We start from the raw sequence: 17,959 nt of genomic DNA, 5'->3' as shown, positions 1-17,959 counted from the left end.
TCAATGCTGAGTTGTTACCAAGGCATCATTTGTGTGTTTTGAAATTTTGGATTTGAAGAGACACCACACAGATATTCCTAAAGAACCCCAGAAATATCCCTGGATCATTTTTCCATAATGGAAGAGGATCTAAAACCTTCATCTTGTAGTTTTTTTTGGTATTTTACTTATCAAAATCAGCAGTTTCTTAGGGAAATAAAAAATAAAATCACATCGCTCAGGATTTTTCCTCTAGAAAATACCACAATATTTTCCACACATGTTGAAGTCAGAAAAAGGGGAATGACCATTAAAATGAATGGAATTACCAAAAAAAAAAAAACCAAAACAACAAAACAAAAAATCACTTTTTTGGGAGCCCTTTAGGCCTCATTTGAACCTTCAGGTTCAAAAAGGAAAAAGTTCCATCAATGCTACCAAGGCATCATTTGTGTGTTTTGAAATTTCTGATTCAAAGAGGCACCACACAGATATTCCTAAAGAACCCCATAGATATTCCATAGATGTCCCTGAATCATTTTTCCATAATGGAAGAGGATCTGTAACCTTAATCTTGCAGATTTTTTTGTTTTTATACTTTTCACCATCAGCAGTTTCTTAGGGAAATAAAAAATAAAATCACATCGCTCAGGATTTTTCCTCTAGAAAATACCACAATATTTTCCACACATTTTGAAGTCAGAAAATGGGGAATGACCATTAAAATGGCCAAAAAAACCCCAAAGCAACAAAACAAAAAATCACTTTTTTGGGAACACTTTAGGCCTCAACTGAACCTGCAGGTTCAAAAAGGGAAAAGTTCCATTAATGCTGAGTTGCTACCAAGGCATCATTTGTGTGTTTGGAAATTTTGGATTTGAAGAGACACCACATAGATATTCCTAAAGAACCCCAGAGATATCCCTGGATCATTTTTCCATAATGGAAGAGGATCTAAAACCTTCATCTTGTAGTTTTTTTTGGTATTTTACTTATCAAAATCAGCAGTTTCTTAGGGAAATAAAAAATAAAATCACATCGCTCAAGATTTTTCCTCTAGAAAATACCACAATATTTTCCACACATTTTGAAGTCAGAAAAAGGGGAATGACCATTAAAATGAATGGAATTACCAAAAAAAACCCCAAAACAACAAAACAAAAAATCACTTTTTTGGGAACACTTTAGGCCTCAACTGAACCTGCAGGTCCAAAAAGGAAAAAGTTCCATTAATGCTACCAAGGCATCATTTGTGTCTTTTGAAATTTCTGATTCAAAGAGGCGCCACACAGATATTCCTAAAAAACCCCAGAGAAATTCCTAAAGACCTGGATCACTTTTCCGTAATGGAAGAGGATCAAAAACATTCATCTTGCAGGTTTTTTGGCTTTTTACAATCAGCAGTTTCTTAGGGAAATAAAAAATAAAATCACAACACTCAGGATTTTTCCTCTAGAAAATACCACAATATTTTCCACACATTTTGAAGTCAGAAAATGGGGAATGACCATTAAAATGGCCAAAAAAACCCCAAACCAACAAAAGAAAAAAATCACTTTTTTGGGAACACTTTAGGCCTCAACTGAACCTGCAGGTTCAAAAAGGAAAAAGTTCCATCAATGCTGAGTTGTTACCAAGGCATCATTTGTGTGTTTTGAAATTTTGGATTTGAAGAGACACCACACAGATATTCCTAAAAAACCCCAGAGAAATTCCTAAAGACCTGGATCACTTTTCCATAATGGAAGAGGATCTAAAACCTTCATCTTGCAGGGTTTTGGCTTTTTACAATCAGTAATTTCTTAGGGGGAAAAAAAAAAAAATCACAACACTCAGGATTTTCCTCTGGAAAATACCACAGTATTTTCCACACATGTTGAAGTCAGAAAAAGGGGAATGACCATTAAAATGAATGGAATTACCAAAAAAACCCCAAAACAACAAAACAAAAAATCACTTTTTTTGGGAGCCCTTTAGGCCTCATTTGAACCTTCAGGTTCAAAAAGGAAAAAGTTCCATCAATGCTACCAAGGCATCATTTGTGTGTTTTGAAATTTCTGATTCAAAGAGGCGCCACACAGATATTCCTAAAAAACCCCAGAGATATTCCATAGATGTCCCTGGATCATTTTTCCATAATGGAAGAGGATCTGTAACCTTAATCTTGCAGATTTTTTTGTTTTTATACTTTTCACCATCAGCAGTTTCTTAGGGAAATAAAAAATAAAATCATATCGCTCAGGATTTTTCCTCTAGAAAATACCACAATATTTTCCACACATGTTGAAGTCAGAAAAAGGGGAATGACCATTAAAATGAACGGAATTACCAAAAAAAAAAACCAAAACAACAAAACAAAAAATCACTTTTTTTGGGAACACTTTAGGCCTCAATTGAACCTGCAGGTTCAAAAAGGAAAAAGTTCCATTAATGCTGAGTTGTTACCAAGGCATCATTTGTGTGTTTTGAAATTTTGGATTTGAAGAGACACCACATAGATATTCCTAAAGAACCCCAGAGATATCCCTGGATCATTTTTCCATAATGGAAGAGGATCTAAAACCTTCATCTTGCAGGTTTTTGGCTTTTTACAATCAGCAATTTCTTAGGGGAAAAAAAAAAAATCACAACACTCAGGATTTTCCTCTAGAAAATACCACAATATTTTCCACACATGTTGAAGTCAGAAAAAGGGGAATGAGCATAAAAATGAATGGAATGACCAAAAAAAAAAATAAAATAAATAAAAGTCACATCACTCAGGTTTGTGCTCATGGGTTTTCCAAAGCCACCAAAAGCAAGGAAGAGCAGCTGAATCCCTCAGAGACCATGAGCCACTTGTCTGCCCAAAATCCTCAATTTACAGCTCCAGCTACAAGCAAAAATGGGGGGAAAAAACCCATTTTCCTCTTCCATGATGAAACCCCAGTGCAGCCGACAGTTCTGCACACAAAGGAGATTTTTTTACAGGAATTTCAGCAGAAATGAGCGAGCCCAGAGCGCGCCCACTTCCCAATTCTCAGAGAGGAGCAGCCCCAGCTCCTCCCGTCCGAGGCACGGCTGGAAAGGGGAAGTTCAGCAAAAACCGAGAAGTGCAAAATTTGGAGCTGCTCATTCTGCAGCTTCTCGGAACAGAGTGACCAAAAACCCTCCCAGGGCTGCCCCGAGCTCCCCAAACACCCCAACCCAGCTCCCTTTACCAGAAAACTCCTCCGTGATGTTCCCAAAGATCACTTTGCCATAATTGAAGAGGATTTATAACCTTAATCTTGCATTTTTTGGGGTTTTTTTTTTACTTTTCACCATCAGCAGTTTCTTAGGGGAAAAAAAAAATCACATCACTCAGGATTTTCCCTCTAGAAAACACCACAATGTTTTCCACACGTGTTGAAGTCAGACCATTAATTTATTCCCTGAAACGCTCTGAGTGAATTTCAGTTTAATTAAGGAAGGGCTACTTGAAATTAAAGGCTCATTTACCTTTATAAGCCAATTCAAAATATCTTAGCCACCAATTTGTAAATAATTTTAAGCTCAAGTTCCAACAAATCAAATCACTGCTAACTAATTGATATCACTAGAGGGATCAAGAGAAAGCTTTTTAAGGAAAAAAAGGAGAATTTTTACCTCAGAACGTGAAGGGAAGCAGCCTCAGAGGCCAGGGCTGAGCAGTGCTGGAGCCTCCCCTCATTTGTTCCACGCTTTGAGATCAGTTATCAGGATTTCATCTGAAAATCCTCCACATTTGCGCAGCTGGCAGCCCAAGAAACCTCCGGCTCCTCAGCACAGACACTTTGCTGAGCTGGGATGGAATTCTCCCCATAATATATTTCATTTTTAATGTTTTAGAGGCACTTTAGGACTCAGACAAGTCTTTCCTTTTGGGTGAATCCACAGTCAGAGTTTCCAGCAGAAGCCAAACCTGATTAAATTCACCTACACAAGTGTCAGGAGCTCCTGCACAACAAAATCCCCAAGTTTTGCATCTTCTGCAGCACCAACATTTCACCCTTAACCAGCCCTGCTCTTAGGCCAAAGGGAGAGCTGTCCTTAAATCGAACCCTGAATGATCAATTCAGCAATTCTTGCCCCAAAAATCACGTGCAGGTCCTGAAATTACAGGCAAGGCCAGCTTGGAGAGGTAAATAATAAATTAAAGTTGATCCACTGCCTTATGGCCACATCAATAATGCATGCAGGCTGCATGCACAGCAAAATGCCACCAGATTGAAGAGAGAAACATCAGCATGTCCTGATAAATAATAAAAATAAAAATATTGTGTTGCTGCATGCAGGGTTCATGGTTTAAAAAGGGAAATAACTTCATTACCTGGCTGGGAAATGATGGGAGAGGAGGAGCTGTCTGCATCCCTCATTAAAAAAATATCACATTTATCATCTGTAGGGCAACCTTGAGGTTTGGGCCATCGCTCTTTGAGCAAGGACAGGTTCCAGGGACAGTCCTGCCCCCAGGATTTGCCTTCCTGCTCTCTCACCCTGAACACAGAGTGCCGGGGGCAGGAAAGGGTCCCCCAGTGTCCGGTTTATCTCGGCTGTTTGAGGGGCCTGGAAGGCCCGGGGTGGCCTTGGGGCAGCCCGCGTATCGAAGGACGAGAAGAGGCTTCAGTTCTTCTTTCTGGTTTTTATGTTTATTAATTGCTTATCTAAAAGATGTTCTTTCAGCCGAACAAAGATCCGCTCAGCAGTCAGCCATGAGCACACTGTGCCGTCCCCCGGACCGCCACGTATCTTTATACCCCTAGTTACGTGTACAATATTTATCATTTTTCCCCAATACCATCTATTGTTATAACTCGGTGTACTCTTAGTAATAACCAATCCAAAGGTGCCACCGTGGCCAAAGAAGATGGAGGAGAGGAGGAAGAAGAAGGAGGGCAGGACACGCCCCAATTCCTCCATCTTACTCCTCTAAACCCCCCTGTACATAAATCCTAAACCCTGTTTCTCACCCTCTAATTAGCTAATCTTTCCACCCTTCACCCCAGTGAGGCCCTCTTATCTTCATAAAGGTGTCGTCTCCCGTGTAGGGTCAAAGTCCTGCCACCAGACACTTCTGGCAACATTCCAGGACTCCCGGGCCCCCCAAGGGTGGTCTCGGGGGCCCTGCATCCCAGGACTCAAATCCTGAGATCCCACACCCCAGCCCTCCCTGGGGTTGCATGGAAGGAAAAGAACATTCTCCCTCCTGCTCTGTCGGCTCTTAGAGACCCTGCAGGGAAACAAAGCGAAATTAATTATCCAGGCTGTTAAAAACTAAGCAGCACGTGGGAGTTTTTGGGTGAGAAAAACAGATTTGGCCTGTCACTGTCACATCTTCTAAAAAATCCCTTTGCCAGGATTGAAAAGCCTCAAAAAAGAAATGTAAAACAATAATTATCTGAGTGTTTGGAATGTGTTCTGGAGGTTCCTCACCAACAGCTGCATCTGTGGTTGGTTCCATGTGAATTGTTTTTAATTCATGACCAATCCCAGTCCAGCTGTGTCAGGGCTCTCTGGTCAGTCACGAGATTTTATTATCATTCTTTGCTAGCCTTCAGCTGTCTCCTTTCTCTTTCTTTATTAAACAGAGCTCACAATTACCCAGGCTGTTAAAAACTAAGACTGAGAAAAGAAATGTAAGCAATAACTATCTGATTGCTTGGAATGTCTTCTGGAGGTTCCTCACCCACCAACAGGTGCATCTTTGGTTGGTTCCATGTGAATTGTTTTTAAATAATGACCAATCGCAGTCCAGCTGTGTCAGACTCTGGTCAGTCACGACATTTTATTATCATTCTGGATGTTTCCTTTCTCTTTCTTTAGTAAAACAAAGCTCACAATTAATTACCCAGGCTGTTAAAAACTAAGCAGCACGTGGGAGTTTCTGGGTGAGAAAAGCAGACCTGGAGCGTCACTGACATATTTTCTGAAAAATCCCTTCGCCAGGATTTTTCTCCTAAGAAGCTGAGAAGCTTCAGAAAAGAAATGTAAAACAATAATTATCTGAGTGTTTGGAATGTGTTCTGGAGGTTCCTCACCAACAGCTGCATCTTTGGTTGGTTCCATGTGAATTGTTTTTAATTAATGACCAATCCCAGTCCAGCTGTGTCAGACTCTGGTCAGTCACGAGATTTTATTATCATTTTTTGCTAGCCTTCAGCTGTCTCCTTTCTCTTTCTTTATTAAAACACAGCTCACAATTACCCAGGCTGTTAAAAACGAAGACTGAGAAAAGAAATGTAAGCAATAACTATCTGATTGCTTGGAATGTGTTCTGGAGGTTCCTCACCAACAGCAGCATCTTTGGTTGGTTCCATGTGAATTGTTTTTAATTAATGACCAATCGCAGTCCAGCTGTGTCAGACTCTGGTCAGTCACGACATTTTATTATCATTCTGGATGATTCCTTTCTCTTTCTTTAGTAGAACAAAGCTCACAATTAATTACCCAGGCTGTTAAAAACTAAGCAGCACGTGGGAGTTTCTGGGTGAGAAAAGCAGACCTGGAGCGTCACTGACATATTTTCTGAAAAATCCCTTCGCCAGGATTTTTCTCCTAAGAAGCTGAGAAGCTTCAGAGAAGAAATGTAAAACAATAATTATCTGAGTGTTTGGAATGTGTTCTGGAGGTTCCTCAGCAACAGCTGCATCTTTGGTTGGTTCCATGTGAATTGTTTTTAATTAATGACCAATCCCAGTCCAGCTGTGTCAGACTCTGATCAGTCGCGACATTTTATTATCATTCTGGATGTCTCCTTTCTCTTTCTTTAGTAGAACAAAGCTCACAATTAATTACCCAGGCTGTTACAAACTAACCAGTACACGTCTCTTTCTCCTTCTTTATTAAAACAGAGCTGACATTTGCCCAGGCTGTTAAAATCTAACCGGCACGTGGGAGTTTCCGGGTGAGCAAAGCAGACCTGGAGCACTGGAGATCTGAAATGCTTTGTTTATTCACTGTATGCTAACGGTCACAGAGCTCTTGCTCGGGGCCAGGGGGGCAGAGCAAGGAGCAGCTCGGCTGCAGCACAGCCTGATCCCTGCCAGATTTCCTGGGAAAACCCTGCCACCAACCAGGCACCTGCCCAGGGAACGGGAATAAAAGTACCAGGCTGCAAAAATGAAATTCCAGCAGTGTTGAACTTGCTGGGTCCCCAGGGCAAAGGAGGAAATGAGTGAATCTGACTACATGTTCTTAGAAGGATATATTATATTATATTAGATTAGATATATTATATTAAATATATTATATTAGATATATTATATTATATTAGATATATTATATTATATTATATTATATTATATTATATTATATTATATTATATTATATTAGATATATTATATAGGATATATTATATTATATTATATTATATTATATTATATTATATTATATTATATTATATTATATTATATTGTATTATATTACATTGCCTTATATTACATTACATTGAGTTACAATGTGTTACAATGTGTTACATTGTGTTGCATTACATTGTATTGTATTATGCTATACTAAAACTATACTAAAGAATAGCGAAAGGATGCAGACAGAAGGCTACAAAGAATGACAATAAAAACTCGTGACTTCTTCCAGAGTCCCAACACAGCTTGGCTGTGATTGGTCATTAAATCAAAACAATTCACATGAAAGTTATCAAACAATCACCTGTTGGATAAACAATGTCCAACCACATTCCGAAGCAGCAAAACACAGGAGAAACAATCAGGTAATTATTGTTTTCGTTTTTCTCTGAGGCTTCTCAGCTTCCCAGGAGAACAAATCCTGGCGAAGGGATTTTTCAGAAAATGTGACGGTGACACAGCAGCTTGATGGCAACTCAGCCAGGGAATTGGGGTGACTGGGAGCAAACTGTGTTTATTTCTGTTTGTCTGCTGCCTTCACCAGGTGAGATTTGGGGATTTGCACACTCATGGGGTGCCTGCACTCCCAGGACACACTGGGGACACCTGGGACACCGGGCAGGCCAAGTTCTGTCACTGAACACCAAGGGAAAGATGAAATGAAAGCTTGGTGAGTGATCTGCCGCACAAACCCCTCAGCTGCTGCAATAGGACACGAAATAAAACAATGGAAACGCTGGAACTCTAAGGTAAGGAGAAGGGGCAGTTTATTTTTTCACTCTAATATTTATAGACTTTCAAAAGTGGCAGCAGATTGGAGGATGGAATGTTACTTCTCCAATGACACCGGACAAACTAACAGTCTATTAATTTTTTCTTCTGCCAGAAAAGAGTGTAAAACAATAATTATTTACATAAAAGCACAGCAAAGTTTACCCCAGGTCTGTCAAATGAATGCCAGAAATCCCTCAGGAATTATCACCTTTTCCATGGCCAGCTCCCCACAGGTTCTGCTTGTGAAAAATGGGTATTTTATGATTGGCTTTTTGCAAATATTCAAATGAATATTATATGTGTTATGTTAGAAAGTGATGCTGTATTAATTTTCTTAAGTACTGTGTTAAATAGAGTTTTAGGTTACAATATAATGTTAAAATAGAAACTATTACATAAGATACTTTTTTTAAAAGAGAGGAATGAAGTACTCCCACTGAGACAGCAGCCACAGGACACCTCAATCTTTCAGAGAAAGAGAATTTATTGCTCCTTCATCAGAAGAAATGAATTTCTTCCTGCCTTGCTCAGCCATGAGGAGCTGTCAGGATTCAGAGGAAGAAGCTGACACTGCCCAGACAGAATCCTGTGTTTGAATGGAATTTAAGCATCATGGATGAGGTGTATGAATATACAACAGGTTGTTGCTTTTAAGGGTTAATCCTCTGTTAACGTGGGGCCTTTTCCGGGTTTATTTTGCCCAGAAGGAGGCACCCGCCCTGTCCATAACTCTTTGTTTTTATTGTCTTGTATTGTCCTAAATCCGAATTGCCCAACTTTTTTATTACTGTTTTTATAACAATTTTATTACTATTGAACTTTTAAAATCCCAAACCCAAGTGATTGGCGTTTTCCCCACACTCCCCGGTGCCGTTTGCTCTGCTGCTGTGGGAGAGCCCAGGGCTGATCCCTGCACTCTGCCAGCTCAAGGCTCAGCTCTGTGACCAAACCCGGCTTTTCCACCTGGGCTGGGGAGGGAAAATTCCATTTGCAAACACCCTGTTTGCCGTGGCAGAAAGGACAGATCTGGAGCCTGCTGCAGGTGAAGAGAGGAGATGCCAGGCTGGTTTTGTTGTGCTAATGCCACCTAAGCCATCTCCTACTCCACCTTCCTTCCAGTCACTGCCTGGGAAACGTCACCAAAAATCCCTTGGGGATGGATAAGCAGGAAATTGTCAGCATGGCAACATTTGTAAACGAGAAATGTACAAGGAAACTTAGCTCTTTCTTCCACCTTCACACCAAAATAAACAGCTTGGCCTGCCTGAAACTCATTCACAATGAAAAAATTCAAATTAAGTCCTTCAGCTGAAGGATTGGATCCTTCATCCTCTGAACTTCTGACTATAACTTCAATATTCTGACACTTCAGCAGGTGCCTCGTGCATTGTCTTTCCCATTTTGTGTGCTGTGCCTGAATCCCTGCTTGCACCACAGAAATATTCCCTAAATCAGAAGTATTTCCTAAATCAGAAATATTTCCTAAATCAGAAATGCTTCCCAAATCAGAAATATTTCCTAAATCACAAATATTTCCTAAACCAAGAGATGGTTTTCAATGTTAACTTGCTGAGAGGGATTACCAGCTCCTCAATGGCACTCATTCATTGATGGAAGTTCTTTAAAAATTAATAAGCTGACAGACTGACCTTGCTAAAGGGACCTGATGAAAGAAGAAATTATCAGAAAATCAGATTGGATATTCAAAGCTCTGCCCTGAGAACACTCAGCACCACAGCAGGCAGTGAGTCAGTGTGGTTTGGTGGGTGCAGAAATGTCAAAGTTTTCTCTTTTTCTGGAAGTGCAGCACATCCTTTAAAAACAACCCCACAGATCAGATCAGCTGCACAGGGGCTGCAAACAGTGGGAGAAAACTTGGCCCACACCAAGCCAGATTTATAAACTTCTATCGGTTTCTTGGAGAAATCTTTGAAGTGTTTTGTGGGTTTGGGGCCTTTAGGAAAGGCAGATTGTTAAAGGAGGAGTTATGTAGTTAGAGGAAGAGTTAATTCCAGTGCATGTAGATGTTAAAGAAGAGTTAATTCTCCTGTATTTAGATTGTAAAGGAAGAGTTAATTCCAGTGCATGCAGATCTTAAAGGAAGAGTTAATTCCAGTGCATGGAGATGTTAAAGAAGAGTTAATTCCCCTGTATGTAGATTGTAAAAGAAGAGTAATTCCATTGCATGTAGATTGGTAAAGAAGAGTTAATTCCAGTGCATGTGGATTGTTAAAGAAGAGTTAATTCCAGTGCAGGTAGATTGTAAAGGAAGAGTTAATTCCAGTGCATGTAGATTGGTAAAGAAGAGTTAATTCCAGTCCATGTGGATTGTAAAGGAAGAGTTAATTCTCCTGTATGTAGATTGTTAAAGAAGAGTTAATTCCAGTGCATGTGGATTGTTAAAGAAGAGTTAATTCCCCTGTATGTAGATTGTAAAGGAAGAGTAATTCCAGTGCAGGTAGATTGTAAAGAGTTAATTCCAGTGCATGCAGACTGTTAAAGAAGAGTTAATTCCCCAGCATGTGGGGTGCCCTGCAGAGGGTTACATAAGGCGCAGCTTTATCTCCTGTGGCCACACAATTACAATGCCCGGGCACTCATTCCCGGTGCTGACAGGCTCCTGGAGGCCTTTGGGAGTGATTTGTGTCCTTCCCAGCCAAAGGACTGTGTGACTTTCAGGTCAGGAGAGCTGCCAGGGGCTGAGCCCAGCCACCCTGACACACAGACCCACTGGGCTGCTGGTGCCTCCCTCTCGTCCCCTCTTTGCACTGAGCTGAGGATGGCAAGGGAAGTCCCAGTGCTAGGAATGAGCATCACCCAAAAACACTGGCAGGGTTTGGCAGCGTCACCGCCACACCTGTGAAAATCAGAAATATTCCCTAAACCAAGAGATGGTTTTCAATGTGAACTTGCTGAGAGGGTGATAATGAAAATATGTGCTCCCTGGTGTCTGCTGTGAGATGTCACCAGGGATAGGGCAAAGCAATCCCAAAAAACTCACTTCCTTTTCAAAGCAGGACACTGGGATTATCAGCTCCTCAATGGCACGCACTCATTGATGAAAGTCCTTTAAAAATATATAAACTACAGCAGAGAGGTCACTCCTCTCTCTCAGGTCTTTTCAGGACACTTCAGTGAGGTTAAACCTTCTCACCCACTGGCTCAGTGTCCACAAGCAAGGACAGAGCCGTGTCCTGCCATTCCCAAACAGCTGCCAGGCCTTTTCCTCTTTTCCTCCCACACCTGTGAAAATCAGAAGTATTTCCTAAACCAAGAGATGGTTTTCAATGGTAATTTGCTGAGAAACTCAATGGCACGCACTCATTGATGAAAGTCCTTTAAAAATTAATAAACTACAGCAGGGAGGTCACTCCTCTCTTTCAGGTCAGGACACCTCAGTGGGGTTAAACCTTCTCACCCACTGGCTCTGTGTCACCTGGAGCAATGACAGAGCCTTGTCCTGCCATTCCCAAACAGATCCCAGGCCTTTTCCTCTTTTCCTCCCACACCTCTGAAAATCAGAAATATTCCCTAAACCAAGAGATGTTTCTCAATGTTAACTTGCTGAGAGGGATTATCAGCTCCTCAATGGCACGCACTCATTGATGGAAGTCCTTTAAAAACTAATAAACTACAGCAGGGAGGTCACTCCTCTCTTTCAGGTCTCCTCAGGACACCTCAGTGGGGTTAAATCTTCTCACCCACTGGCTCAGTGTCCACGAGCAAGGACAGAGCCGTGTCCTGCCATTCCCAAACAGCTCCCAGGCCTTTTCCTTTGGCACCAGCGCATCCAACCAACACCGTGCCACACTGCAGCCAACAGGCGAGGACAAAGCGCGGGAGGAGCCGCATCCAGGGCACCACCAGAGCCTTCCAGGCTATTTTGGGCAGCATCACCTCGGCATGAGGGAGGGGAGCGGGCACAGGACCTACCTGCTCTCACTGCACTCCTTCTTCTCTCGGACGCGCAGCCACTTCCGAAGGAGGAAGCGCTTGCGGCGCGGGGAGGCGCTGGGAGTGGAGCAGTTGGACCAGGGGGTGTCCTCGTCACTGGACGGGGTGATCTCAATGGAGGGCAGCTGCAGGTATTCCTTGCTGGAGGAAGGCGACTCCGGGAACCCGCCGGCCTCCAGGCTCTGCTCCTGCACGTTCTTCATCCTCCTCATCTTGAAGCGCTTCCTGCGCAGGGTCGGGGTGGACGAGCTGGACCAGGCGCAGCCGCCCTCCAGCACCTGCTGCTGCTCGGGGACCCGCAGCGCCGGGAGCTGCAGCGTCTCTGTCATGTTGGCAGCTGGCATCGGGCGCCCTTTCCTCCTTCTGCTCCCACCCCCAGGCGCTCGGAGCTGTGATCCACACCGCAAAGCCACAAACTCGCCTTCCTCCTTCCTCCTCCTCCTCCTGCCCTCCCTCTCAAGCAGGAAACCTCATGTTCTTCACGTGCTCTCGCCGCGCACCCAGCGCGCTGGCCGGGGCACACTCATGTCACAAGTTTCGAGTTTCTTTTCTCCTTCTCCGCTCTACACAAAGTCCCTCCCTTGCCCTGCCCGCTCTCTCTCTCCCTCCGAGCAGGTCCAGCCCTGCCACAGGGCTTGGCCGGCTTTCAGCGCCCTCCCCGGCCCCCTTTAGCCTTGGAGGAAAAATCTCGGGGCAAACTCGGCTGCGGTTTCTTCTCGAGAGACGAGGCAAGCATGGAGAGGAGCGGCGTGGAGCTGTGGGGAGGGCAGAGAGAGAGAAACAGAGGGAGGGGAGGAACAAGGCTCGATAAAAATCCGGGAAAAAGGAGCGGCAGGAGCAGCTTGCGCTGTTGAGCAGCGGCTGAGGCAGCACGGGCAGCTGGCGCAAGGGGAGCCCGCTCCTGATCCCGGCACACCCGCGGGGTTTGTGTTACCCGGGGCCGCAAACCCCCCGGGGAAAAGGGGAGGAGAGGGAAGGGCCTCCCGGAGGAGCCAACTGGGCTGGGTTGTGGCTTTTGTCCCTTTTTCTCCCTTTTTGTCCCTTTCTGTCCCTTTTTGTCCCTTTCTGTCCCACCTTCCTGCTCAGCCAGCCCACCCCGAGAGGGGGGCAGCGAGCGAGCTTGGACTTTCAGCCTCCTTTCACAATACTTTCCATTTTTTTTCTTTTTTTTTTTTTTGTTTATTTGGGATTTTTTGTTGTTTTTGGGGTTTTTTTTGTTTTTGTTTTTGGTGGGGTTTTTTTGGGTTTTTTTGGGGGATTTTTGTCATTTTGTTTTGTTTTTGGTTTGGTTTCTTTTTTCAGTTTGTTTGTTTGGGTTTTCGATTTTTTTGATTCTTTTGCTTGTTTGGGGTTTTGATTTTTGTTGTTTGGATTTTTTTGTTTTTTTGACTTTTTTGTTTGTTAGGTTTTTGATTTTTTTTTCATTTTTTTTGTTTGTTTGGGTTTTTGATTTTTTGGGGGGGTTTGATTTTTTTGTTTGTTTGTTTGAGTTTTGGGGGTTTTTTGTTTGTTTATTTTTAAATTTTTGTTTGTTTGAGTTTTTGATTTTTTTTTCCTTGGATTTTTGATTTTTTTTTTTTGTTTGTTAGGGTTTTTGTTTTTTGATTTTTTTTTTTTTTTGGTCCCCATTGACTGCTCGCAGAGAAGCCGAAGAAGGAGGAGGAGGGGGATTGAGGAACAGCCAAAAAAGCAGCAGCAGGTGGCAGCAAAACGGGTCGGGCTTTTAGCTCAGTTTCACACGAGTGAAATCTGATTTAAAAGAGTTTTTGGGGTGATGCTGCTTCCAAAATGCCCTTTGGGGATGGAGGGGACGAGGTGCAGGACAGCACACAGGTCACACACGCCGAGCAGCAGCCAAAGGACACGGCTTGCAAAATTCTGGTGATGAAATCAAACCAGGGAAAATGTTGTGACATGATTCTCCATCAGTATCCTCTGAATTTCCCTATTTTCATGTTAAAAAAAATAAGATATAAAATTAAAACCCTCTAAGGCAGTGACTGAAACTCAGCTGCGTGAATTTCGAGCGTGTTCTCTCTCAAAAAAAAAAAAAACACAAAAACATCTCTAAATCAACCTGACACAGCTTCAGTTTTCATTGTTCAACAGCCTGAACCTTTAAAAATATTAGCTTCAGGTTAGAAAATATTTGTCAACCCAAATCAAAATAGTTATTCTTGCCTTGGTTTTGTTTGAAAATAAACTTCACAGGAACTGTGAACATCAGAAAGTGCCATCTAGGACAGAGCCAATGTGTCAGGAAAGGAAAATTTACAGCAGCAGGAACAAGGGGAAGGAACCATTTCAATCAAATGACAGAGCAGTTTAAATGCTCAAGTGCTAAATTTAATTTCTGCCCTGTCCTTTTTGCTCCGCTCATTCTGTAAGTTAATAGCTTGACAGCTCTTCAGAAGGATTTCTGGAGAATCTGTCACCTTAGTTTCCATGCACCAGGTGCACACACACAAACAGAATGCCTTCACAAGCACCCACTCAAAAAGGGAAACTCAGATCAACGTGGTTTCTTGTTTTCTTTTGAAGTCCAAGAAACAAAAATCTACGGTTCAGACAAAATGCCAGCATTACAAATATTGCCATTTTGTCCGGATGGGCAGCTTTGCATCTTCTCTGATCCCTTTTCTCCCACACCTTGCCACGATTTCTACCTTGTCACCAGAGTCTGAAGCATTCCTGGCTACTCATAATGCCAAAAATTACATTTGAGCTTCATCCCATGGCCTCTGGCAGCCAAACCCCCAGAGCATCCCTGCTGAATTTTGACCAGGAGAGTGTGAACATTGCCAGGGGGTGAAGGGGAGGGCAGGAGCAGCCCTTTGGAGGCTGCCACCAGGGTTTGATCCGGGCATTGATGAGTTTGATCTGCCGTGGAATTTCTCATCAGCTGCACAAGAGCTCTCGTTTAATTGCAGCAACAAGGGCAAACGGGGGTCAGAGCTGGAGCTCTGGAGTGATCCTTCAGCACAGTGAGCATTGCAAACACTCAGAACGCTCACAGCAATTGTTTAATTAATCCACAGGAGACTCATCCTGGCCCAGAGCAGCTTTGGTAACCACGTTGTTACCCTGCTGCTGTCACCAGGCTGATTTTTCACCCGGATCCCCACCGAACTCCAGCGCAGCTCACTTGGATTAAACTCCTTTTCTCATCATTTTTACACATGAAATAATTCTGTACCCAGGGAGTTCTTCTCACCAGCGCTGCCCCTTTAACTCCGAGCCCTGCAGGGATTAATGCCCAGCCCTCCTTTGCATTCCCAGCACATTTTTATCCCGGAGGAGATGGCGGGCACCTGCCTGATGCCATGGGAAAAGAGAGAAGCTTTGCCATGGAGCCAGCTCCAACACCTGACCCAGAGTGAGAGATTCCAGCCTATTTCTGTCCCAGCACCCTCTCCCAGGCCTCCCCTCGTGGCTATTCCTGCAGTTTAATGTTGGGTTTATTCCAGAAATAATGGGGTGTTTGGAATAAATGCTTGTGGATGCTCCAGGTTGATCAACAGATATTTCTCCTCCTCAGATATTCTGGGTGCTGCAAGGCCCTCAGAAAAGGGTTTGCTAATGAAGCAATTAGGAAAGAAAAATCCTGTAAAAATGTTAAAATCCCTTCCCTGAAGGAAGAACACGAGCCCAGGTTCTTTGCAGACCTTTCCATGAGGGATTTCCCTTGGGTTTGAGGGATGGCAGAATGGGAGATGAATACAGAGCTGGCACTGAGAGTACGCAGTAAAAAATTGATTTTATTAATTAAAAACAGTTCTTTTCAAGCACAGGAAATACATTTCAGCTTCTTCAGAAGTTGAACTGAGTCACTCAGACCACATCTGGCTGCAGAGGCTCTGCCAGGCCAGGCAGGGACAGTGGAGCTCTCCCAGCCCGGGAAGAACTCAAGCAGAATTCCCCTTTTTCCCATGGTTTAACATCATTTTTAAATTATTTCCCTCCCTGTCACACCGCTGAGAGTGGCAGGTTCTGCATGAGGAACCTGCAGCTCAGGCATGACCCTGCTCAGCCAAAATTCTGATTTTCCAAAGTTCAAAAACATACAGAGAATTTTTTGTTTATTGGTTTGTTAGTTTTAGGTATTTGTTTGGGGTTTGCTGGTTTGGTTTTTTGTGGAGTTTTTTCTGTGTTTTTTGTTTGTTTGTTGGTTGGTTGGTTTGGGTTTTTGTTGGGTTCTCTGTTTGTGTTTGTTTGGGGTTTTGTGGGGTTTTTCTGGTTTTTGTTTGTTTGGGTTTTTTGTTGGTGGTGGTTGGGGGATGTTTCTGTGAAAATTCTGGAGTAATTTTGTGATTTTTAAATGAAAACCTGATATATCAATGCACATTTACTTTCACATTCTAACCTCCTTCTGCAAGAACACGTGTTATATTTGGAGCTGATCTCAGACAGAGACTTCAGCCCCATTTTGCTCTTTGCACATTAAATTAGATGAGTTCTGTTACAGTTTGAGAACCTGCTGCAAGCAGCTACATCGAATAAATTCTGCTTTCTGTTCCCTCCAGCTCTGCCCCTCAGAGGGTGCTCCCCTGCCAGCAGCTGCTGTCCTGTCGCAGACAACTTTTATGGAAAATCCTTTTCTTTAGGATTTTTCCTCCTGAGAAGCTGGGAGGCCTCAGGAACAAAATGCAAACAATGGTTATCTGCTGCTGTGGAATGCAACAGGTGCATCTGGGATTGGTCTCATGTGGTTGTTTCTAATTAATGGCCAATCACAGTCAGTTGGCTTGGGCAGAGAGCCGAGACACAAACCTTTATCATTCTTTCTTTTTCTATTCTTAGCCAGCCTGCTGATGAAATCCTTTCTTCTATTCTTTTAGTATAGTTTAATGTGATATATATATCATAAAATAATAAATCAGCCTTCTGAAGCACGGAGTCAGCTCCTCATCTCTTCCCTCAGTGTGACACCCCAGTGAGCACGGTCACACTGTCCCCTGAGCAGGCACAGCCTTTGCTTTGGGCTGGTGACACCCGAGCCCTGCTCTGTTCCCAGGCACAAAATTCCCAGGCAGGAAATACCAACGACAAGAGAGGTTCACACATTTCTCTTCCCCATTCCTCAGTTCCAACTGACGCTCATGCTTGCCTCAGTTTTTCCCTCCTCGCTGCAATATTTCAATTAAAACTCCAGTCAGTGGGAAAATCAGCTTTGGATAAATTCTATCCATTCTTTCTGGCATAGAACTTGAATTTATCAATTGGGTTTTGGCCTCTGAACTAAAAGCAGGTGTGCACATCCTTGTGGTGCCAGTGCCCACAAATGTATCATAGGAGGGCACCCATCCCAAAAAATTGGGAGCAGCAGCTCTCAGCTCCTGCTGGGATCACAGCCTTGCCACCCCCGACCTTGTGGGCATCAATCTGTGCCCAATCTCTGCTCTGAGAGCCACAATTGGGTAACAATCTGTGCCCAATCCCTGCTCTGAGAGCCACAACTGGGTAACAATCTGTGCTCAATCTCAGCTCTGAGAGCCACAATTGGGTAACAATCTGTGCTCAATCTCTGCCCTGAGAGCCACAACTGGGTAACAATCTGTGCCCAATCTCTGCTCTGAGAGCCACAACTGGGTAACAATTTGTGCTCAATCTCTGCTCTGAGACCACAATTGGGTAACAATCTGTGCTCAATCTCTGCCCTGAGAGCCACAATTGGGTAACAATCTGTGCCCAATCCCTGCTCTGAGAGCCACAATTGGGTAACAATCTGTGCCCAATCCCTGCTCTGAGAGCCACAACTGGGTAACAATTTGTGCCCAATCCGTGCTCTGAGAGCCACAACTGGGTAACAATTTGTGCCCAATCTCAGCTCTGAGAGCCACAATTGGGTAACAATCTGTGCCCAATCCCTGCTCTGAGAGCCACAACTGGGT

At 43.3% G+C, this 17,959-nt stretch overlaps 1 protein-coding gene across 5 annotated transcripts in view; it reads right to left on the bottom strand.

Annotated features, from left to right (window-relative positions):
• Positions 1–12,816, bottom strand: part of GRAMD1B (GRAM domain containing 1B) — a 148,798-nt gene extending 135,982 nt beyond the window's left edge. The window contains exon 1 of one of the 5 annotated variants that reach the window (XM_074559626.1): positions 12,048–12,816. In XM_074559626.1, the coding sequence (XP_074415727.1) occupies positions 12,048–12,412 (365 nt within the window). In that variant the 5' untranslated portion in view covers positions 12,413–12,816. The remainder of the gene's footprint in view (positions 1–12,047) is intronic. The other 4 variants (XM_074559628.1, XM_074559627.1, XM_074559629.1 and 1 more) reach the window with 4 other exon arrangements.
• Between the last annotated feature and the right edge of the window lie 5,143 nt (positions 12,817–17,959).

The sequence above is a fragment of the Zonotrichia albicollis genome, chromosome 27 (genome assembly GCF_047830755.1).
Source record: "Zonotrichia albicollis isolate bZonAlb1 chromosome 27, bZonAlb1.hap1, whole genome shotgun sequence".
NCBI classification, from domain to species: Eukaryota; Metazoa; Chordata; class Aves; order Passeriformes; family Passerellidae; genus Zonotrichia; species Zonotrichia albicollis.
This window is presented reverse-complemented; position numbering and strand designations above follow the sequence as displayed.